Source organism: Eurosta solidaginis, chromosome 1 (genome assembly GCF_040869045.1).
Source record: "Eurosta solidaginis isolate ZX-2024a chromosome 1, ASM4086904v1, whole genome shotgun sequence".
Lineage (NCBI taxonomy): Eukaryota > Metazoa > Arthropoda > Insecta > Diptera > Tephritidae > Eurosta > Eurosta solidaginis.
Genome location: NC_090319.1, coordinates 60,695,581 through 60,720,704, shown reverse-complemented (window position 1 = coordinate 60,720,704; position 25,124 = coordinate 60,695,581). Strand labels below are relative to the sequence as shown.

At 36.9% G+C, this 25,124-nt stretch overlaps 1 protein-coding gene across 2 annotated transcripts in view; it reads right to left on the bottom strand.

Annotated features, from left to right (window-relative positions):
- Kdm2 (Lysine demethylase 2) overlaps positions 1-25,124 on the bottom strand; it is a 63,507-nt gene that overhangs the window by 10,507 nt on the left and 27,876 nt on the right. For both annotated transcript variants that reach the window (XM_067792252.1, XM_067792261.1), the window contains exons 3-4: positions 1,826-1,986; positions 348-1,756 (exon numbers count right to left, since the gene is read on the bottom strand). In XM_067792252.1, coding sequence (XP_067648353.1) covers positions 348-1,756; positions 1,826-1,986 — 1,570 coding nt within the window. The remainder of the gene's footprint in view (positions 1-347; positions 1,757-1,825; positions 1,987-25,124) is intronic.

The following is a 25,124-nucleotide window of genomic DNA, read 5'->3' as shown; positions in this document are numbered from 1 at the left end:
TTTTAGCTATCTCCTTCATGTGAGCAAAATTGATTTAAGTGAGTTAAGAAGTCCAATTTCTTAACAGATAGTAGGACTTCATATCATTGAATCAGATTATTAGCGCTAACATTTACCATGTTACATACTTTAATTGTCATTACATGAAAGAAAAAATTCCTGACAAACTTTCTGAACTTGAATTGGAAACTCTGAACTTGAATTATAAATTTCTGAACTTAAACTGGAAAAGGTGTAGATGGCTCTGGCTATTCATAAAAGAGGGCGTAAAAATACACTAGGTCAGTGCAAATAATTGGAATGATTCAGTCACCGACAACAACTGTTATTCATATAGTTTTAATTACCCGGCTGCGATGTGCCATTCTCTATTGGTTCTTTTTTGCATTCTTTGACGATAACACCAGTACCACCAACACCACCACCATTACCTGTCACATTTGCCAACGAAATGATATTAGATTTGGAATTTATATCACTTTTATTTAAAGTTGTTGAAATTTCTGCATTATTTGCAGAATTCGCTGCTGCATTTGCCGCATCTAATTCCTGTTGTTCGCGTATTATTTCCGCATTTTTGCGTGCAATTTCAGCTTTAATTTCTTGCTTAACAGCCACACGATCATACACCTGAAATGTTGGATGCATTTGACCAGGTGGTTTTAATACCGATTCACCCGTTATAGCCAACTCCGGTTTATCTTTACAATGCCGTTCCACTAGCGTACGTACATCCTTAATCAATGCCACTGGATCACGCACCAATTCCGGTACATTCTTCTTTTGTGGTGGCAAATCGTATAGATACATAACAATTTCTTTTAAACCAAAAAGCTCATAATGTGTTAAATGTATATGATTGCGTTTGGACATTTCCTCTTCGCTAACGGATTCCTCACCATTGAGATGTGAATGTCCCAATAATGTGTAAACATAACGTGCTAATACATACCATAACATTTCGGTAAAAAATGGATAACGAAATTTTTGTGGTACCTTGGTGGCATCCTCCACCTGTGCGGTCTTAAGTTGCTTAACAATACCGAAGGAATGTAAAAAATTACCACCAAATACTAATGTATCTGTCGGTGTGTAAACGGCATGTATCCAACCTGTGGGTATAAAGAATGTATTGCCTGCTGTGAGATAGACGCGCGCACATTTTTCCACAGTATCGCCAAAGAAAATATCTGCTTGTTTGCCTGATAATACCCATTTCTCGTATAATTGTAGATTCTTTTCTGTTGGTGGTATTAACCAAAAAACTTTACTGCCTTTTAAAATATGATACCAAACAGAAGTGCCACCAAAGTCAATATGAAAATCTGTATAACAATTCTTCACTGACATTAAACAATATTTTTGCACTTTAGGATACATCATTTCACCTAAGACATTTGTGCCTTCTTTTTGTGCGTCTTTTAAACGTTTCGGCCATACAACATCGACCCAATCGATTTGTCGTACAATTTCTGGACATTGTACATAATTATCTAAACGTGTATGCGAAAATTCTAATGAAATGACATTAAGTAGATGATCCTTTTGTGGATTATCATAATACTGTTGCCATTCTTTCATTGTCATTTGTAAATTTTTTTGCGTATTAACATCCATAACGTCGACTATGCGCCGTGATCCAACACATAGACGTACATCATTTATGGTAAATTCATTTGCATCAGGCATACGCAAGCCAAGACCGGCTTTTTCTCGAAATAATAACGGTATATTAAAACCATATTGCTGGAGAAAACTGTAAATGTAAAACCAAACATTTATTTATGTATTTGAAAATGTTTAATTATTTGTAGAGAAATCTTACGCCACACTCAAATCACTTCCTCGCATCTCACGCACCATACCAGTTTGTGCAAACTTTGATGATTCCAATTTTTCTGAGACGCTAAATCCACGTGTACCCTCCAAATCATCATCACCAGGTGTCCATTCTTCGCGATAGAGTTTTCGTTGTTTGCGTTCACGCTGTAAAAAAAATTAAAAGAAAATGAGTAATTAATAACAAATAAAAATTATTATTAGTTTTTTTTATCTTTATCTCTTTATTTGGTGGTTGCAGCGTTAAAGACGCATCCCGAAAGTTTTGGGGAGTGTTATAGACGTTCGTGGTCTCTTGCCGAGCACAGATCCGGTAACAAGCACCATTAAGGTACAGGACCGAACATCTCAGGAACGATTCGATATGGCCACAGTTAAAACTTAATATACAGTTCCCTCTTGGGCGCCACATGACCGGATAACTTCTTTACGCTCAACAGTATTATAGACTTATGAGAAAGTACGGTGAGGTCCAACAAAATACTCGCTTGTATACTGGTTTGCCGTCAGGCCACAACGACATCCAAAAATAGTTCGCCACCTCTTTTGTTAACTCGTAGTAGAGATTTAAATTACCCCTCATCGCTGAGGAAATGTGCTCGTGAAGATTTGAGCCCATCAGGATGCTGAAAAGGTGTAGCTCTAACCCATTTAAAGTAAAATCTGTAGAGTCCCAGGACGATTTAAACCACCTCTTGAGTGGTTCCATGAAACCAACTCATCTAACATCAACCTCACTTTGGTCCAGCTTGATTTTTAGCACTATAGTAAGATGATATTAATGACAACTCTTGATTCAACGATTCAGCTAGGTAACCTGAATCACAGAAGGCATTAAAGAAATTATTGTAACGAATTTCCGGAATATTCTGCTTATTTCCAACCTTCTACAAACGTTCGAATCGCTAAATTGTCGAATAAATACCTCCAATATTCAATAATGTGAAATGGTCTTTATTAGACTACTTTGAAAGCACTTCACAAAAACACTTATATTTCACAACCAATAGCGTGCTTAAATCAAAACTGATTACTGATTACTCAGCTCTCGCTGCTTTTATACTCTCTGTTGCCTCGTTCACCCATTTCTCCTAAGGTCTAGTAACTTCGCGAACTTCATGCTTGGTTACCAGCCATAAATGTACATGCATATTTGTAGTTTATAGTCTCTCGCATAGCCATATGCGTGCGTATATGTGAGTACTACTTCGGCTGATGGTATCTCTCTGTTGCCTTGTATGAACATGTGTAAATGATGATTGATTTGTTTACGTACAAACAAGTGGCTGCTTAGTATCGGATTAGAGATGCTAGTATCACTTAGTGATGTGAATATTCGTCACATTATAAATAAGGCCAGAAGTCCATTTGGATATGCATAACAGGGACTGATTATTCTCTACAAATACAAAAGGCAACAGCTAGTGTATACTCGATACTGTTGATCAGCTTTTCAAGAGACGCACTACAGGCGGCATACAATTTTTGGCTCAATCGAAGACGTCCTTACTAGCGTAAACATAGCACAGCAAGATAACATCAAACCCAGGAAAGTTGCCCTAATTGCAACCTTAGACGTATGAAGCGCTGCCTCAGAACAACGATACAACTAACAGCAGCTCTGAGAGTAGCTTCTACTTATCGCACCGTATCAGGACGAGCCGTACAAGTGATCACCGTAACCATGCCCATCCACCGATTAGCACTAGGAAGCAAAAAAAAACGGATCAAGCGCATGGAAGTCGTTAGCAGAAAAAAGCAAGAAAGAAACGTTAGCCACATTAACCACAGACGATAAGCCATGGAGCTCTAGAAGACTAAGCGATTCAAAATATTTGCGCTGTAGACAGGCCTGTCATATAAGGCAACTAAATTTAACATGCCAGTACGTTTGAGTGATCAAAACATTGTGTCCGCGGCAGTCGAGCTAGTACCAAACAGAAAGTGATAGTAACGGAGCGGTTCCGAATTTATATATTTAAGGAAGACTACACATGTCCGCATCACTCCTTAGCATCCGGTGAGTGTTTGCCTTGAGTTTCTGTGTGAATTCGCTCATATCAACTCTACCACGCATCTTGTTCCCACATGGGGGATTCCCCCATACCGCGAGCAAAGATGTTTCCACATCAAAAGGTCGTTTCTAATTATAGGACCTATACTGTACATAATATGTATGCACGTACTTGGGTTCTTACTGTCATTCGGACGATATCTATCACTTTCCTCGATGACACAGCCGGCAGATTTTGTGACATAATTACAACAACAGCAAAGCGTAACAAAAACTTTCAAACGATAAGTGGCAAATGATTCTTGTTTTGGTTACTACTAACGTTTATTTAAAATGAGTGAGGTAAGCGGAAACACAATACTTAATACATGCCAATGCACACATACATATGTATTAGATATCATCATCACGGTTGCCACACCATGTTTTCATTTGGGACCAAAATTCATCGAAAAAAAAGGACCAAATCCCATTGAAATGGACCAATTTTGTGTAGTTTTAATTGGCTTACAAACAATTTGGCAATTCAGGAATGTGTCGAATACTTTGTAAAATCTTTGATTTCAGGTTGTGGTAAAGTACAAAGTCATACACACTTTCATTCTAACAAAAAGCCTTATATAAATAAATGTTTTAACGAAAAACCTTAGAGCAGACACGTGCCGCAAGCCAAACTAGTTATATTTTATTTACATAAAAATCGTATTTTTAAACTAAATTTCTCCAGAGCTCGGTTGTACCAATTTTATTATAAAATCAGGCAAAAAGTTAAAAAAAAATTGTTTCCAATAGCTGGGTGCTCCACTTTTTTTAAATTTAATTCTTTACTCTTCCGTTTACCAGTGCTCCCTCACGCTTCAATTTTCCCTTCTATGGCCTAGATTAAGTATGTGCGGGTTTTGTGTAGAGAAATTAGTTAAGTAAGTATTAACCCATGTTATTATTAAATTTTCTGGGGTTCTGCTCTCCAACGGGAATAATTTGGCCCAAAGCGTTTATATCATATGTACACTGCCATTTTTTAAATATCCAATATTTTGGTATAATCATTGTACCTAAAATTACTCTTATTGATGGAATAATATCAGCGGACTAAATTTTTCTGATTGAACTCTTTAGCGCAGGTCGGAAATATATAGAAACTTTTAATTCTGTAACTGATATTGAATTTGACGGTTGTATAGCAGAAATGCTATTAACGCAAAAATATATAATATAGCCGCATCGCAGTGCGAAGAACATAATAGCCCTGGAATTTCGAAAATTCATCAATTTGTTTTCTGCTGTGTGAGAAAAATTTAAAAACTCTAATTACCTATCGAAGCATATCGCATAACTTGAACATAAAGCAGTGGTAAGTGCACTTAATATAAAACAAATTAGTCTTATTAATTTATTTAGTTTTCAATACAAGAGTGTCTTCATCAGTGGACGACTCCGTCAAATTACTTTGAGATGTACGAGCATTTGCAACAACTTTTTTAAGCTCAAACAGTGACAACAGTCTATCACGAAAAGTTTTTGATAAACGATCGAAATATCTAGCCACCAAAACAAGATTTTCTGATTGACCGCTTGTTTCACCTACAATTAACGAAAATTGGTTTGCTTCAAGATCCAACACTTTTCTAAACTTATCTGCTAGATGAAGTGCCATTGTTCCGCTACATTTTGTTCACATCAATTTTTTTGTAATACGTAAATCCATTGAGGTAAATTATAAATTATATAGGGGTTAATGAAGGTGTTGAAAATTTTGTGGGCAGTGTTGAACATTTTTTCCTCAGTGAAAACAAACAATCTTGATTACAGCCTAAAAAGGACCAAAATTGGAAAAAAAGGGACTAGCGGACCAAATGGGGTTGGAAAGGACCATTTTTGGTCCAAATGGACCAAAAGTGGCAACCGTGATCATCACAGTCCAGTAAAGAAGTATAAATAAATATGTACAAAGTTATACATATACATATAGTAACAGACAATATAAACTAGCAGACCAGTTCCAGATTACCATGCCCAGCTCACATTGGAAAAGTCATTATCCACCAACTAGTTTTTGGATTTTAGATGTGGAAAGGTGGCGCGTATTGGACTACTCCTGCCCTTTCCTTTGACACTCACTCGCTTATCAAAATGCTTCAGTTACCGTGCAAAGAGTAAACATGTGTGAACTGCGCTTAAGTTGAAAGACTACTAATAAAATATTAAATACACAGAAGAACTTAGCTATACTGAGATCATAGCGGAACGATACAAGGTGGCAGCATGGTGACATACCTACAAACATAAATAAAAATTTCATGTACTTTGTTTTTGTAAATTTGATGGACAAATGTCAAAATCGTACTGCGCCGTATTTTGATGTATCAAATCAAATAAAAAAAGCTTAAAATCAGCTGTCCCATGCTGCCACCTTGTATCGTTGCGCCATGATTGAGATAATACCACAAATGACGAATGTTTGCCGAGCCCAAGCTGAGCAATAATTTGCATCTGAGTGAAGCTTTTTGAGTGCTTTTGTTTTGATTGTAAGTGAGAAATAATTTGCAAATATATTTGGTGACATCCACTACTATACAAGCAGTGTTGTGTTGTCATTCGCTACGTGATTTTAGTAGATTTGTGTTTTATATTGTAAGGTAAAGCATACTAGCGGAACTACCCTCAGGTAAGGTAGGTTGCGTGGCAGCTACCCCGTAGCGTAAAGGAAGCTCGTTTGGACAACATGATGATCCCTTGTCATGATAACGGTGACACAAACTCTATTTACTTAGACCTGGTTTTTCAATGCGAGTTTAAGTTAACTCGACTTAAACCTTCCCACTTTGGGCGCTTAAACTGCGAGGAACAGTGAAAGTAGGCCTGATACAGCGTTAACTCCCTTTCGCCTCTCCCAGAAAGCCGGGATTTAAATGTTCCGTTGGATTTGCACTGATTTCATCCGCCCTTTAGGTTTTTGGCATAGCTCCATTATTTCTCACTTTTTTTTGACTGTATCGCTACCTCTTCACTCTACCCAAAACATCTTTCTTGTCATACCAGTTGCACTATGGAGAGTTTCTCGCGGCAAAATTTTTGTAAGCGAATCTCATACCTGTTTTTACTGCATCTCTAGCATGTACAAAGCGCTTGTTTGGCCGGTCGATTGGATCGACCACGGCTCACAACCGCTGAACAACTCCTAATGCTGCCCGGTACTGCGAAAGTAGTTAAGATATTCATCTTAGTCTCTTTGCATAGTACCTGTATCCGATATTCTACACTTTTCGGTTTCGCCTTCCGCTCTATCATCGACATCATGACTTTTCCGCTATCTTCGCTCTCCACGTCAGAGTTGTTGTTGTAGCGATAAGGTTTTCGGGAGTGTTATATCTTTGATGGTCCTTTGCCGACCGCAGATCCGGCACGTTCCGGTAACAAGCACCATTAAGGCACTAGCGCGACCATATTGGGAAAAATTTATTATGACCAAATGAAACATTCTAGGTCATACCGCCCTCCAATCTCCTAGGTCCATGAGGAAATCGGGGTCGCCCGAGCCTCGGCTGCTAAAGAAACCGGATTCGCCACGGGTAGGAGAGGTGGAGAAGCTATAAATTGCGCTGCCAACCCCTTAAAAGGGTTGCGCTATACAACCCTTTGAATCAATTTGGTATTTTAGTCGCCTCTTACGAGAGGTATACCTTGTCGCGGGTATATTATAGGGGGCTTGCCTAACCCGCTGGGGGTCCCACGTCAGAGGCATGGGATGTATTGACACAATCTTCCCTGCCTTGTGACCCTCTTTCATTATCGTCGTTAAAAACTTCTGAGTGATATATCTTCATGATTGTATGACCCGTGCCGTACAAAGCGGGCACAGCGGTCTATTATTGCATATGGGGAACACCTGTCCACTGCACCACCTCTCCTTGATGTGGTAAGGCCACCGTGATTTCTCGAAGCGGTCTGATATAGACAAAGAGAACGACGAAAACAAAGATGAAGATAAAGAGTATGATGGAGTAATATGTAAAAAAGAAGGCAAATACTAGTGCGCAGAGCAAAATATGGACTATTATAAATAAGAATGTACAAATGAAAACGAAGACAAAAAGAACGACCAAAAAAAGGACAAAGATATAAATGGACGAAGACGAATGCAAATATGTATGGAGACTAAGAGAAAAGCGAAGGTAAGGGCGATGAAGAAATATCAACAGGAATTGACCTCTTCGGTTGTTGCTGTTGAAATATGCCTATCACGACTACAACTCTCAAAGGAATGGCGAGCAACAGCACACCACCTACATCGGACTTTAATCGACCCTTCTGCCCATATTGACACTCTCAAACAAACATACAAAACACGGTAAATCAAGCAGTTTCGAGCTCCCGACACTAATTGCTGCGTATAGCAAACTATGGGCAGTTATAAACCATCGGGACTACAAGAAGTTCCGGCAGATTCATTGACCCAACCAAATGATTTGAATAGCCCTGCTAGGAACAGCAACAATTGGTTTCAGGAAAAAGTCCATTTAAATGACGCCCCGTGCAGCACAGCAACCAACTAACCAATCGTACCGAAACCCACCCACGCCCTTGCAGCCGACCATATCTTAAGTTTAACCGTATCGCATCTATGAAGAAAATTTTAAACATATTTCCGTGCGAGCTGACGGCTGTGGGATTCCTCAGGTTACATAAAACGGAATACGCAGTACCTCGCTAGGTCACTAGCTCGTCAACTCAGGCTTAAGTAAATCCGTGTGGTTGGTATTGATGATTGCTTTGAAATTGAACCATCTGCCGTCGAACACGTCTTTCCACCAGCTCTTGGTCCGGGTTCACCGTAGTGGTGAACGGGCAGCTTGAGCGCCGACCATACGGCCATAGTAGTATAGCGTCATCAATCACAAGACGAACAGACTACCTGATTCCCTATCTGCGCTTCGGGGGCGATCTTAAGGCCACAATAGAGATGGACGGTTGGCGCAAGGGTTCTCAAATGGCGGACAAGGCGATACATGTATACACAGATGGTTCCAAAGTAGTGGAAGGAGTTGGGTCTGTGGTATATGTGCCGGAAATACACAGATCCTACAGGCTGCTGGATTACTGTAGCGTTTTCCAAGCGGAAATAGTAGCCGTAACCAAAGCGGTAGAAACCCTGGAGGAGAATAGCTTAAGCTGCAACCGTGTTAACTTTTATATTGACAGTCAAGCAGCAATTAAGGCAATAATCTCGCATAGCACAGCATCTAAATGCGTGTTAGATTTTAAGCAGTCCCTGGAGAGAATCGGGACAGGGAGAAACATACATCTATATTGGGTCCCAGGGCATATGGGAATAGATGGGAATGAAAAAGCGGATGAACTGGCTAAAAAGGGCGCATCCTTTGAAGCTTTCTCCGTAGACGTCCCAATTAGACTGAGCGAGATTAAGCGAAGGCGAGAGATACACATGATCGACCATGCAGGAAAGGCGAGGGTTCAAGCGCGGGGCTGTAAAGTGTCGAAGATTATGTGGTCTTACAACCATAGACTAACAAAGTTGCTTCTGTCATTAAAAAGAGAGGACTGTAGACTCATGACGGGTATTCTGACTGGACACTGCCTTCTGACGTCACATGCCTTTAAATTGGGCTTGGTCAGTGATAGCAGGTGTAGGAAGTGCGGGTAGGAGGGGGAAAAGATCGCGCACGTTCTGTGTTCGTGCCCTGCGCTTGCCAGGCTAAGACTCCAGCTATTAGGAGTGATACAGCTGTCATATCTAGAAGCAGCAAGTGGCTGAAGTTCTAGGAAGATTCTAGTATTTGCCACGAGGACGGAGTTATTTTATAACATAGGTCCTGGTTTTTGATAGGGGTTTTCAGTTTGGTCGTTAAAACGAACTTCTGGTAACACTACGGACTCATTCAGTCTATGTGAGGTCTTCATGGACCTGCCAGTTCAACCTAACCTAACCTCACCGTAGTGGCACGAAAGGAATGAAAAATATATCCCAATGGCTCGCTTAAATCAATTGATATGCAGTATATGCGTTCCTTTACCTGCCAAGGAGTTAAGTGGGTAATTTTTACTACTTTTAAAACCAACGGCAACACTATATTTTACTACGCAAGCGCCAGTTTGGAAAACCCTCACCAAAACACACAACAATTCTTTGTTCAGACACCTTTATTATGCAAGTTAACAACAAGAGCTGTTGAGCTTTCCTCAAATGTAGTTTGCAGACAAGAGTGAGAGTTTAAAAGAAATTGTTTGCAAATGACCTATGCGTGTGTGTACAAAGGTGACTAAATATAAACGTAGCGACCTTCGATGCATCAACCGTCCATGCGTTGGCAGGAATGCAACCAAGCTACTGAGTTGCTTGGCTATGTATGCCAGAGGGTCAAATTGGGCGATTTTTTTATATCTGCGCGAAATAATTTTGGAAATAAGTAGAATTTGGTTATTTGAAGTTAGAAGCCCACTTGGTTAGAAAAAAAGCAACAATAATACAACTTTCGCGCGACCTAACTCAAAGGAGTTTTATGTAAACCATCAATCGTACTAACTTCCTGGCTCATGTAGTTTCTTCCAGGCGGAGGTCTATGCCATAGAGAGAGCAGCCAGACTGCTCCAGGATAGTACGGTCCCAGACATCAATGTAAAGTTTTTTGTCCACAGCCAGGCCGCCTTAAAGGCACTAGGATCCCACGTGATAGTCAAATATCGTGCGGTGATGTCCAGTTTGCTTCCCGGGGCACAGCAATATTGAAGGAAATGAATTTGCAGATTAGATGGTTCCGAAATAAACATAAGCAAAGCGGAATACTCCGTTAAAGAAATCTGCAGTCAGAGTACTTACGAGTATTTTTACAGCTCATTGTGCTATCGTACCAATGCTCTGACGGGAAGAGGTGCCGATTCATTACTTTCCCTGCCGATGTACAGGACTGCAAACAAGATGACTCAGTTTTCTGAACGCACGTTTTTTCGACAGACTGGCCGGGGTTGGGAAAGTGGATCTTTCACTCTTACTTCTTAAACCTTTTAGGTTTATTAAGTTTTAAAATGTTACGGTTGCGACATCTCGTTACGGTCGTGACATGGTTAGTTTTCTTTTGTATATTGGGCGTTTTCTAAACCGGTTGTGTGACGAATATTAGCATTACTAAGTGATACTCACATCACTAAGCGGTTATTAAATAAAGGCACAACAACAGTAAATCAAGCTGCCACTTTTGTGTACGTAAACAAATCAATCATCATTTACGCACATACATACATACACGGCAGCAGAGAGATACTCACATCATCAGTCGAACTGGTACTCACATATACACACGCATTTGGCTAGTAACCAAGCATGAAGTTCACGAAATTACTAGACCTTAGGAGAAATGGGTGAACGAGGAAACCGAGAGTATAAAAGCAGCGTAAGCTGAGGCATGACTAAGCAGTTTGATTTAAACACGCAATTAGTTGTGAAGTAAGGGTTATTGTGAAGTACTCTCAAAGTAGTCTAATAAAGACCATTTTGCATTATTGAATATTGGAGTTATTTATTCAACAGTTTAGCGATTCTAACGTTAGCAGAAGGTTTGGAATAAGCGGAATTTCCTTGAATTCGTTACAATACAAACGAAAAGCATCATATATTGATGGTCTGTACATCTCCTTTCGTGATAAACCCATATTGAAGTAAAATCTTTTAAAGTCACTGGTCAAAATTTTGGTCAATATCTCGACAACGAGGGCTAAAATAGAAAAATTATTAATACCACTAAATTTAGTTTACTCGGTATAGTTGAATCTGTCCCCTTTCCCACTGAATTCAAAAAAATTCCTTCAGTCTCAAAGAAAAATGTACCAAATGTTAAGCGGGAGTCATTGGTGCCGTATGTCGTATCGCTGTAGTCGTATCCCTAACGTAATCAGCTGTTTATCGTTACGACGGTAAACCAAAAACCAATTGGTTGGCTACGATACGGTTACGACCTTAGCGGCACCAATAATCGATTGCATTGATTCTCATAATGTTGGTCGAATCAGCTGTTATAAGGTTACCGATACGGTTACCGATACAGCACCAATGTCTGCAGCATTACGGTCATGACACGTATACAATTTTACAAATAAATTAAACGACATTGTTTACCCTCTAGTTGACAACTTAAATTGAGGTTATGTTGCGAATAGAGGGGCAGGCAGTAAAAGAAGGCAGTCGAATGGAGTGGAATGAAGAACAGCAGGAAGACCAGAGTTGCATTGAATAAATAACTAAATACAAAGTTCAATATAAGCAAACATTTTTCTTAATTACTCCTAAATGCTATATTATGCAAACATATCAGAGTTTATGTCTGTTTAAAAATTTTACTTGAATTTCCGTAAAGATTTTCGTAATATGGCTTTTAGTGATGTTTGTGTGTGTGCCAGTTTTGAGCGATCAGCTGTTCGTTGCGCTACTCGTTAAGGCTTACAATGTTAAACGGCTTAACCTTTCTTCAAAGAGTTTATATTCATAAAAGCTGTCCCTCGGTACTTTGGCAACCAAAGCAACCAATTCATGCCAATTGTTTTCTCTAGGAAGTTTTGGTCTTTTCGACGGTGTTGGCACTTCGCGTAATTGCGATTTTTGGAAAGAGAACTAATTAATATCATTGTTTTAAACAAACACAAATAGGCCACGAAAATGTGTAGAAGGCATTTTTATACCCAGCTGTACTTGTACACAGGGTATTATAACTTTGATTGGATAACGGTTGGTTGTACAGGTATAAAGGAATCGAGATAGATATAGACTTCTATATATCAAAATCATCAGTATCGAAAAAAAATTTGATTGAGCCATGTCCGTCCGTCCGTTAACACGATAACTTGAGTAAATATTGAGATGTCTTCACTAAATTTGGTACATGAGCTTACCTGGACCCAGAATAGATAGAAAATGAGCGAATATAACCACGCCCACCTTTTATATATATAACATTTTGGAAAACACAGAAAACCTGATTATTTAGTAAATAATACACCTAGAATGTTGAAATTTGACGTGTGGACTGATATTGAGACTCTTGATAAAAATTTGGAAAAATCTTTTAAAATGGGCTTGGCACCGCCCGCTTGTGATAAAATAAATTTTACAAATATTATTAATCACAAACCAAAAATCGTTAAACCTATCGTTACAAAATTCGGCAGAGAGATTGCCTTTACTATAAGGAATGATTTGAAGAAAAATTTACGAACTCGGTTAAGGACCACGCCCACTTTTATATACAAGATTTTTAAAAGGGTCGTGGACGAATAAAATAAGCTAAATCTTTGCAAAAAGAGATTTATATCAATGGTATTTCATAAGTGGATTTATAACAATAAATAGGAAAAACTTCAAATTAAAAAAATGGGCGTGGCACCGCCCCTTTTATTACTAAGCAATTTTCTATGTTTCGGGGGCCATAACTCGAAGAAAAATTAGTTCAGAATAGAACCATATGTATACATATATGTATTATTGCGCAGCCTTGTAACACTATTAAGCACACAAAACAACAACAGCATTTCAAGTGTACAGCTGGGTATGTAGTGTTCAGTTTCACCCGAACTTAGACTTCCTTACTTGTTATAAATGTATCTGTTAAAAAACAAAAAAAAACAGCGACAATCTTGAGAAAACATTGAGTTATTTGCCAAAGTATTGAGTGACGGCTTTTCTGAATATAAACTCTTTGTTTTATTAATGAAATTTTGTTATTGTAATATTTAGATTTTGCTTGATACGTGTTATTAAACTTTTTCCCCTTTTGTTGTTATGGTCGCACCACCATTTCTTTTAAAGTTTAGATATTTACTGTGAGCCGTACAACTCCAAATATCTTGAAATTTGTTTCAAAGCAGGCAAAAAATTATTGAATTGATAGCAGATCGATTTGAGGTTTGTAAGAGAAGGGCAAACAAATTGTTAAATTATAATGGAGTACCTTCTCGAGAATGTACATATGTATACTGTAACGAATTTTTGGGGAATTCCGCTTATTCCAAACCTTCTGCTAACGTTCGAATCGCTAAACTGTTGAATAAATGACTCCAATATTAAATAATTCAAAATGGTCTTTATTAGACTACTTTGAGAGTAATAACACTTATACTTCACAACCAATAGCGTGCTTAAATTAAAACTGATTCCTGACTACTCAGCTTGTGCTGCGTTTATACTCTCAGTTTTCTCGTTCATCAATTTCTCCTAAGATCTAGTCATTTCGCGAAACTTTATTCCAGAACTCTATCCCTTGCTCGGTTATTAGCTAAATACATGTATACCTATTTGTAGTTTATGTTTCTCTTATAGCCATATGCGTGTGTGTGGGTGAGTAACTACTTCTGCTGATGACTACATGTGTGTGCGTGAGTAATCTCTTCGTCGCCTTGTATGTATGCGTGTAAATGATCACTGATATTCATGTAGCTTGCTTTAATGTTTTTGTTGTTTTGCATCTACTTAGTGATGTTAAAATTCGCCACAATACGTTATTGGATAGTGCGAGATGGAATTTGCACAGCTTATTTTTATACCATCGTTTATTATATCTTGCCCGGCAAAGCAAATTTTTTTTTACCGGACAGTTTAATTTACCTTCTACATACATACATATATTTGTCATATACCAGAGAAAGATTAAGCTCGAAAAGAAGTTTACACCTCAATTAGCAAAGATATTTATACATCAACAAGAATTTGAAAAAATAAGAATATTTTTGGAAGAAATGATTTTGGAATCACCCTAATATTTAGATATATTCGGTAAGGACAATAAGAAAGAAGTTGATGCCCTTCACATTGTGAACACAGCGATACATGCATATGCATAAATGTAGATATGTATATTCTAACCGATGTATGTATGTAATTGGTACTTGTTGTCAATGATTAACGTGCCTTGTTTCTCATATTGACTTCTGGTTGGTTAACAAAAAGCAGCTGCAGCGTTGTATTTTGGCTCAATGTTGACTATTTTATTTATTTATTTTTGTTACCTGACGAAGATATCCAACTTGCTGTCTCTATCGGAGTTACATAGCGTCGACATTAATTAAAACCTTACTGCGAGGTTTATCTCAATATTTACGTGTCTTAAAGGGCCAATTAAACTTCCTTAACCCTAACGCCATAGTCGTAACCAAACCCATATCCATAAACTTATATCCTTAACCTAAAAATCGTGAAATTTTCAAAAAAATTAAGAAAATGCAAAAAATTACAAACACATTCCACAAAAAATAAGTCTCTTAGTCATAACGTATCCAAAACAATGAATAAAATCTACAAAAAGTTATTAAATTCACCAACTCGAATATTTTTAGGTTATGGATATGGCGAGAAACCAAAAACCAATTGGTTGGCTATGGTATGGTTATGGCCTTAGCGTTATGGTATGTCACCATTAGTCGATTACATTGATTTCCATAAGGTTGATTCGATCAGCTGTTTTATCTGGTTATGGATAAGTCACCATTAATTGGCCCTTAAGCCAGAACTTCAAACTAGAGTTCGCAAATATTCGTGTATCAGCGATTTTGTCAGAGCTACTGAAAGATAGCAGTAAATTTTAGCGATAGTTAGGAGGGAATAACCGTGGCTGACTGACGACTGCTGCTCGTTCGCAATCATGCTTACCAGTAATAGCAATCACAGGCTTAAGCAGATCTCTCGTCACTCGAGCAATTCGCTGCGATACTATGAACCAATGAGCAAGTTATCTAAACTGCGACTGAATAGCAAAAAAAGTAAAGTGCTACAGAGGCAGCTTTGCAAACTCCCTCGCTAACAGTAGATACCCACTTTTTTAACCTATCGGTTTATTATCGCAAAAATATCGATATTTTTTGGGAAGTTATCGATAAATTATCGAAAAGTTTTTTATTTGTTATGGAAAAAATATAGGTTTGTTGACGAGTTTTCATCGAGGTGTTACCGATTTGTTATCGGCGAGATTCGACGTTCGAGAGAAAATTTCTCCGGAAGTTTCATGGTCCGGTCCGATAGCGAGTAGCGACCAACGAGCTCTACGCAGATACGAACATAGTGCCGCGAAAAAATCTCAAAGGCTTAGCTAAATAGGTCATTTAATAGGAATGGAGGAAGACGATCCGGCCAAAAAGAAGTATTTCAATCGCCACCGCAGTTTCAAAGCAGAGGAGGGGGTGACCTCCATTGAGTTGGGAGAAGCAGGTGGAGAAAGGCTTGACCTTCCTTGGTACTCTCAATTGGCGTCAGTTATAGCGAAACGTGGATAGCTGGCGTAACGTGTTACGAAACGACCAGGGATGAACTGACGGCATTATCAAGAAAACTACTTTTGGTGTAAAAGAAAATTTGGTTCATTCTTTTCCGCATTTTTCCAAATCCAAATTCTTAATGGAATAAAAAGGGCGTTTTGAAAATATTTTTTCGTTTGTTCTTATCTTATCCTATGTTTTTAATGCAACAGTTTTCGTTGCCACTTCTCGTCATTGTTTTCGCTTTTATCCATGTTTTTTTGTCGGGCAACAAGTGAGGAAAGAAATGACACCAAAGGAGCAGTTGCAGGCGTAAAGGAAACAAGCAAAACGGGTTTAGACTACATATTTAGGTAGATATGTATGTATATACACTTAAGGGTACAGCAGCGAACAGAAAAATAGCACTGGCAAAAAACATTTTTATAATTTTTCCTTTAATTTTTTTACTTTATTCATTTTATATGATTTCACTTTATTTTAATTTACTTTGTTTTATTTTCTTTTTCTTTTTTTGCACTTTATTATGTAAATAAAATAAATAAAAAGAAGATACACAATTCTTAGGTACTTCCTTTAGATAAATGTACCAGACGGAACGAAAAATGTCTGTTTAAATAATGACTTGTTGAGCTTTGATATTGTGATGAATATTCAGATCACTAAGTGATACTAGCATCCCTAATCCGTTACTAAGCAGCCACTTGTATGTACGTAAACAAATCAATCATCATTTACACATGTACATACAAGGCAACAGAGAGATACTCACCATCAGCCGAAGTAGTACTCACATATATACACGCATATGACTATGCGAGAGGCCATAAACTACAAATACACACGCATATAGCTGGTAACCAAGTAGAAGATTCTAGAAGGAGAAACGTCTAGACATTTGGAGAAATATTCGGACAAGACAACAGAGAGTATAAAAGCAGAGCAAGCTGAGTAGTGAGTACTCAGTTTTGATTTAAGCACGCTATTGGTTGTGAAGTATAAGTATTATTGTGAAGTACTTTCAAAGTAGTCTAATAAAGACCATTTTGCATTATTGAATATTGGAGTTATTTGTTCAACAGTTTAGCGATTCGAACGTTAGCAGAAGGTTTCAAATAAGCGGAATTCCACTAAATTCGTTACAATATTGAAATTTTAGCATAACCAGTGTCAAAATGTTTATGAGGAACAAAAATACAGTTGGTCCTAGCGAACGTTGTTTTCCCCCATGATGCATTGTCATAGGATTCTGAAGTATGTTCTCAGTTTCAAGAATCTAGATCTAAGGGAAGTTACTCAAATAGCGGTCGCATTATTCCACATGTTGTAAATGAACCTTGTAAATATCTCTAAATATATCGATCCACGTCCTATCTAGAAAACTCTTTTATCCTACATATAACCATGTTTAAAGTTCAATGTTTGCTCATGTTTGATATTATGTATATCTCTGGCTCTTTATTTTCAACAAAACAGAAAAGTGTGATTTCTACAGGGGTGGCCATGCAAATAAGCGCAGTGGCAGAGAGAGACTTTGTCGTGAAGTAATGTAATTAATGCCTGTGGACGAACGTCTCGCCGCTATCCGAATAAAAGCAAAATTTTTTAATATATCATTCATCTGCGCCCATGCACCGACAGAGGAGAAAGACAATGAGGTGAGAAACGCTTTCTATGAACGCTTAGAACGCACATATGGGCGCTGGGCAAAGAAGAATATACATCAAGTTACATGGCTGTCTCCCGATGGAAATACACGCAATCAGATCGACCACGTCGTGATCGACGAAAGGTTTTGGAAGTGTGCAGGATGCGAGGACCTAAAATCGACTTGGACCATTATCTCGTCGCAGCCAGAATACGTGCCCGCATCTGCGCGGCTAAAACCAAAGAACAAAAAATACAAGGAAAGCTAGACTTCGAAAGGCTGCAACCGCAACAGACGGAATTCAGGAGCAGTGGAAACTATCTCTAAAGGACTTCGCACCGCTGTCGAAAAGAAAAATAGGTTGCCGACGACCGCGGAAAAACAACTAGTATGTGTTGCAACAGAAAAAAGGACGCTGCCTAGGGGCTAAGTCAAAAGCGAGTTCAACAAGGAGAGTGTTTCAACGCGAATGCGAGTTGAAAAGGGAAGCGAGACGCCTTTTCGGTATGAAAAAGCAAAGGTCCTCAAATTTTGCCAAAAAAATTCGGCAACAGACGGAAGATTTTAAGTCCGGTGCAAACTCCTGTAAGATTTAAAATGGCGACCTCGTAACCAATGTCCTGAGAGTTCTTAGATTATGGATGGAACATTTCACTGCTCTCCTAAATGGAGACAGTGATGTACGCAAAAGAATGATGAATTCGATTAATGTTCCCCCACCCGATTATAACGAAGTCAGAATAGCAATAATCAGATTAAAAAACAAGGCCGCGGGTGCTGATGGAAAACTATTCAAATACGTCGGCGAGGAGTTGGTAAGACGCATGCACCAACTTCTTTGCAAAATATGGCCGGAAGAGTGCATGCCCGACGATTGGAATCTAATTCTTATCCCAGTACGCAAGAAAGGGGATCCTGCAAACTGCGCCAGCTATTGCGTAATCATCCCTTTTAATGTCGCATATAAGCTCCTGTCGAGTGTATTGTACGAAAGATTGAATTCCACCGTGAATCGGCTGATTAGACCATTGAAAAGTAAAGTCATCTCTCGGCAAACGAAATGCATGCAACTACAGCTCTTTTATTTTTATACTCAGCTGAGCAGAGCTCACAGAGTATATTAACTTTGTTCGCATAACGGTATTCCGTAACGGCATAAACGAATCGAGATAGATATAGACTTCTATATATCAAAATGATCTGGGCGAAAAAAGAAATTCATTTAGCCATGTCCGTCCGTCCGTCCGTCCGTCCGTAAACACGATAACTTGAGTAAATTTTGAGGCATCTTAATGAAATTTGGTATGTAAGTTCCTGGGCACTCATCTCAGATCGGTATTTAAAATGAAATCGGACCATAACCACGCCCACTTTTTCGCTATCTAAAACTTCGAAAAACCTAAAAAGTGCGATAATTCATTACCAAAGACGGATAAAGCAATGAAACTTAGTAGATGGGTTGACCTTATGACGCATAACAGAAAATTAGTAAAATTTTGGACAATGGGCGTGGCACCGCCCACTTTTAAAAGAAGTTAATTTAAAAGGTTTGCAAGCTGTAATTTGGCAGTCGTTGAAGATATCATGATGAAATTTGGCAGGAATGTTACTCCTATTCCTATATGTGTGCCAAATAAAAATTAGCAAAATGGGATGACGAGCACGCCCACTTTTTAAAAAAAAATTTTTTAAGTCAAATTTTAACAAAAAATTGAATATCTTTACAGCATATAAGTAAATTATGTCAACATTCAACTCCAGTAATGATATGGTGCAACAAAATACAAAAATAAAAGAAAATTTCAAAATGAGCGTGGCTCTGCCCTTTTTCATTTAATTTGTCTAGAATACTTTTAATGCCATAAATCGAACAAAAATTTACCAATCCTTGTTAAATTTGGTAGGGGCATAGATTCTATGACGATAACTGTTTTCTGTGAAAATGGGCGAAATCGGTTAAATCCACGCCGAGTTTGTATACACAGTCGACCGTCTGTCCTTCCGCTCGGCCGTTAACACGATAACTTGAGCAAAAATCTATATATCTGTACTAAACTTAGTTCACGTACTTATCTGAACTCACTTTATATTGGTATTAAAAATGGGTGAAATCCCACTATGGCCACGCCCACTTTTTCGATATCGAAAATTTCGAAAAATAAAAAAAATACCATAATTCTATAACAAATACGAAAAAAGGGATGAAACATGGTAATTGGATTGTTTTATTGACGCAAAATATAACTTTAGAAAAAAATGTGTAAAATGGATGTGACACCTACAATATTAAGTAGAAGAAAATGAAAAAGTTCTGCAGAGCGAAATCAAAAGCCCTTGGAATCATGGCAGGAATACTGTTCGTGGTATTACATTTAAAAATAAATTAGCGGTACTCGACAGATAATGTTCTGTGTCACCCTGGTCGATATCTCGAAAACGCTTTCACATATACAACTAAGGGCCACTCCATTTTTAAAACCCTCATTAATACCTTTAATTTGATACCCATATCGTACAAACCAGGGACGGAAAATAATTATTTTTTTTTCCAAGTCGAAAAAGTCCTGGTCAAAAAATTGTCCTAGGTGAAAATGTTTGAGTTCCCAGGTATCCCTATAGCATATATATGTCGCATCATGGATCCTTTTTATTTTTCGAACTTTTTCCATAAAAGTTCACGTATAAAAGTAAAATCTGTATTTTTATTTTTGAGTCCGATAGATCTAGTTAAACTCGGTCTTTTTAAAATAAAAGTCCGGAAATATGCGTGCTCTGAAGCTCATATTCGAGCTGAAAATTTAGTCAAAACTAAACCGAAAATTGTAAAGTACGTTGACAATAAATCTAGAAGCAATTCAGAAAACCAAGTCGCAAATAGCTTTGAGGTAAAGTTTAGTTGTTTTCTGCCGAGCACAATTTGCCATTTGCAATAATGGATCATTTAAATATGCTTATGAAAAATAGCATAGCTTATTCTAAAATTGTGAACAAATTTTGCATCAATGGAATTAAAGCACAGAAAATAATAACTCAAATAACAGGGCCAGAAAATTATAAATCCATAATTGCATTTTGTCAGAAGAATTATTGAAAAAAATAAATGTAAGGCGCGATAACCTCCGAAGAAATCTAAGGCCGAGCTTCTCTTCCAATTTGCGTCGTGCTCCTTTTGATTTTCCCTTAATTTAGCCGGACGGGACCTACATGTTTTATGCCTACTCCGAACGGCATCTGCAAGACAGATGAGTTTTCACAGAGAGCTTTTCATGGCAGAAATACACCCGGAGCGCTTGCCAAACACTGCCGAGGGGCGACCCCGCTTAGAAATATTTTCTTCTAATTGAAAAATTAGTGGAATTAAGATTGGATACCTTTGACCGATAGTGGCATGGAGGGTATTTTTAACGCCATTATTAAATCTTTGAAAGATCATTCAATAGCACTTGAAAAATTATTGGTTTCACTGCCTACAATTGCTCGGTTATGATGGGAGCAAAAAGCGGAGTGCAAGCAAGGCTGAAGCAAGTTGTTCCAAATCTGCATGTTAATGGATGTGTTTGTCACATTTTAAATTTAGCTTCAATGGCCGCTTGTGATGTATTTCCCAACAAAATTGATAAATTTTTAAAAGGCGTAAACTATCATTTTTGTCACAGCCCCCTTAGGAGGGCAGACTTTCGGAGTTTTCAAGAACATTTCGGTACAGAAATGCATGTTATACTAAAGTACGCCCCACAAGGTGGCTTTCTCGACAAGTAGTCATAGATAGAATTCTTGAGCAATGGGATGCCCTCAAGTTTTATTTTAATCTTTACGTATTTGAAAATAAAAGCAGTAATCAAAATATTAATCTAATATCTGAAATTTTTCAAAGTCCCACTTATAAAGTATATTTTACATTTATTTCTTATATTTTAAATTAAATAAATAATGTGAATATAGAAATGCAGTCTGAAGATATTCGCATACATTTACTTATTAAAATAAAATAAATGTAAGGCGCGATAACCTCCGAAGAGATCTAAGGCCGAGCTTCTCTTCCAATTTGCGTCGTGCTCCTCTTGATTTTCCCTTAAATTGGCCGGACGGGACCTACATGTTTTATGCCGACTCCGAACGGTACTGCAAGGCAGATGGCTTTTCACTGAGAGCTTTTCATGGCAGAAATACACCCGGAGCGCTTGCCAAACACTGCCGAGGGGCGACCCCGCGTAGAAATTTTTTCTTCTAATTGAAAAACCTTATGTCTAAAATTTTGATGTTGCTTTGTCCGGGGTGCGAACCCAGGGCATACGGTGTGATAGGTGGAGCACGCTACCAGCACACCACGGTGGCCGTCCAATTTACTTATTACCAAATTAAAATTTAAAAAAAAAAATCTTATTTAGACTCCAGTCCTTTTTGGATGTTAAATATTGATTCAGACGAAAATCACTTAACCCAAGAGTTTACTGCGGCGTTAATGTGGATATGGGTTGGTGTCGAAATTCTGTATGTAAAAAATTCTGTATTACAAAATTCTGTATTACAAAATTCTGTATTACAAAATTCTGTATTACAAAATTCTGTATTAAAATATAATGTTAACAATGTTAAAGAGGTCATGTAATTATTTTGAAAAAGTGCGCCATGCACAGTAATTCTGCGTAGAACACCTTTCTGCATAGGCGGCCTTCGGCCGCGCTTATAAAAAATAGGTCCTTCTTCGTAGTATACCCTGCTGCGTAAGCGGCCTTTGGCCGCACTTTAAAAAAATAACCCTTAGCCGATCCAACACCGGCTACGCCATGCCATGATTCCGGAATTTTGACTTCCAGAATTAAACATGCAGAATTTTGAAAAAGCAGAATTTTAGAAAGCAGAATTTTAGTAAGCAGAATTTTAGAAAGCAGAATTTTAGTAAGCAGAATTTTAAAAAGCAGAATTTTAAAAAAGCAGAATTTTTTTGCAATTTACAGAATTTTGTCACCCAGAATTTTGTAATAGAGAATAATGACACGCTCCCTGTGGATATTATTCTATCAAACAACCTTTTCGAAAAAGATGACGTACACATATTTACGAGAGTGCTAAACAATTTTATATACAATTTTGTAGTACTTTATTAAAGAAAGTAAATTTGAATGATAAAACTTTGTTCTGGACCGCAAAGCTTTCACCAGAAAGTATTTTAAACGGTGAAACAAATAGTATTGTGCTTTTAGTTATGGACTTGTTTCCGAAATCTGAATTTGATAAAATAGAGAAAATTAATTCTGAATTTAGAGCTTTAGCAGAGCATGAGAGCCTTAAAAAATTCAAGAATTTAAATATATGCAGATTTTGGGAAGAATTAAGATCAGTTAAAAATGAATTAAATGCGCAAATGTTTTCCAATATTTTTAGAATAGCTCAATGCATATTGTCGTTTCTACATTCATCCACAAACGTAGAAAGGATATTTTCTATACAAAACTTAATTAAAACGAAGTGTAGACACAGACTTCAAATAAACACAGTTTCGAATGAGTTATTAGTATAGATATAGGCGATAATTTGTCAACTTTTATACCTGAATTTAAATCTTTTGTACCTAAAATGTTTTTATGAAATGTTTTTGCATTGAATGCAGCTGTTATTTTTTTAAATATTAATTTTATGTTCCTTAGTGGTACTCAATAAAGAATGTACTTACATATGGGGTATTCCATCCCATTTCGACCAATTTTGAACCCGACCCCTTTAGAATTGGCTGAAAGTTTTTCTTCTTTTTCTAGCTTACGAAATACGTTTTTCAGAATTTTTTCATCCAACTCAAAAAAAGTTATGTATTTTTAAAAAAACACCGTTTTTGTTTTCAAAATGCTATAACTTTTTCAAAAATTGACCGTTTGGGATCTTTTTTTTTAAATTGTTTTTAAATGTACTTTTCGGAAAAAATACAAAAAATTTTTTAAAGTTTTTTTTTGTAAGATCGCGAGTTTGAATCGAGCTCAAGGCCTAACAATAATTATTTTATCATTATTATTGTTATAATATATTTTTTCTTAATTGAAACAAAATTTTTTTTTTCAATAAAATATGACACTATGGCATCATCGCCATAAACAAAGTCCAATTTTCACAACTATTCTGTAACAGATGTCGCAGTGCTGTGAATATCAATTGGCAAGAACCAGAATTGAAGTAGGAATAATGAAGACAAACAAAAAACCGCTGTGGTGGCTGAATGGTTATAGCAGCGGCGCCTAAACGTTGCCGATGAAGGAATTTAGCAGTTCCCGAAATGGATCTATACAACGAGCTTTGGCAGTTGTCTAAATTTTTTCTTTCTTCTATATTAATTTAAAAAAAAAAATTTTTTTCAATTAAGAAAAAATATATTATAACAATAAAAATGATAAAATAATTATTGTTAGGCCTTGAGCTCGATTCAAACTCGCGATCTTACAAATCAGTAGGCCGATATAACAACAAAAATTGTTTTTTTTTTTTAATTTATCAGTTTTTCGGGATTTTTCGAATTTCGCCATTTTTTTTCTCATAAAAAACTTCAATCAATTCTGCAATCATCCCCACTAATCCCGGAGTGGGCCGATTTTTTTTTTTATTTATTTAATTGAAAAAAAACTTTAAAATTTTTTTTGTATTTTTTCCGAAAAGTACATTTAAAAACAAATTAAAAAAAAAAAGATCCCAAACGGTCAATTTATGAAAAAGTTATAGCATTTTGAAAACAAAAACGGTGCCCAACTCAAAACAAGTTATGAATTTAAAAAAAAAAAATGGTGTTTTTTTCAAAATGCTATAACTTTTTCTAAAATTGACCGTTTGGGATCTTTTTTTTTTTAATTTGTTTTTAAATGTACTTTTCGGAAAAAATACAAAAAAAAATTTTAAAGTTTTTATTTTCAATCAAATAAAAAAAATAACTCAAAAATTGACCGTTTGGGATCTTTTTTTTTTTTAATTTGTTTTTAAATGTACTTTTCTAAAAAAAAAATAGAAACAAATTTTTAAAGTTTTTTTTTCAATTAAATAAAAAAAAAAAATCGGCCCACTCCGGGATTAGTGGGGACGATTGCAGAAATGATTGAAGTTTTTTATGAGAAAAAAAAATGGCGAAGTTCGAAAAATCTCGAAAAACTGAAAAATTACAAAAAAAGAAAACTTTAAAAATTTTTTTGTATTTTTTCCGAAAAGTACATTTAAAAAAAATTTAAAAAAAAAAGATCCCAAACGGTAAATTTTTGAAAAAGTTATAGCATTTTGAAAACAAAAACGGTGTTTTTTTTTAAATTCATAACTTTTTTTGAGTTGGATGAAAAAATTTGAAAAAATTCTGAAAAACGTCTTTCTTAAGCTAGAAAAAGAAGAAAAACTTTCAGCCAA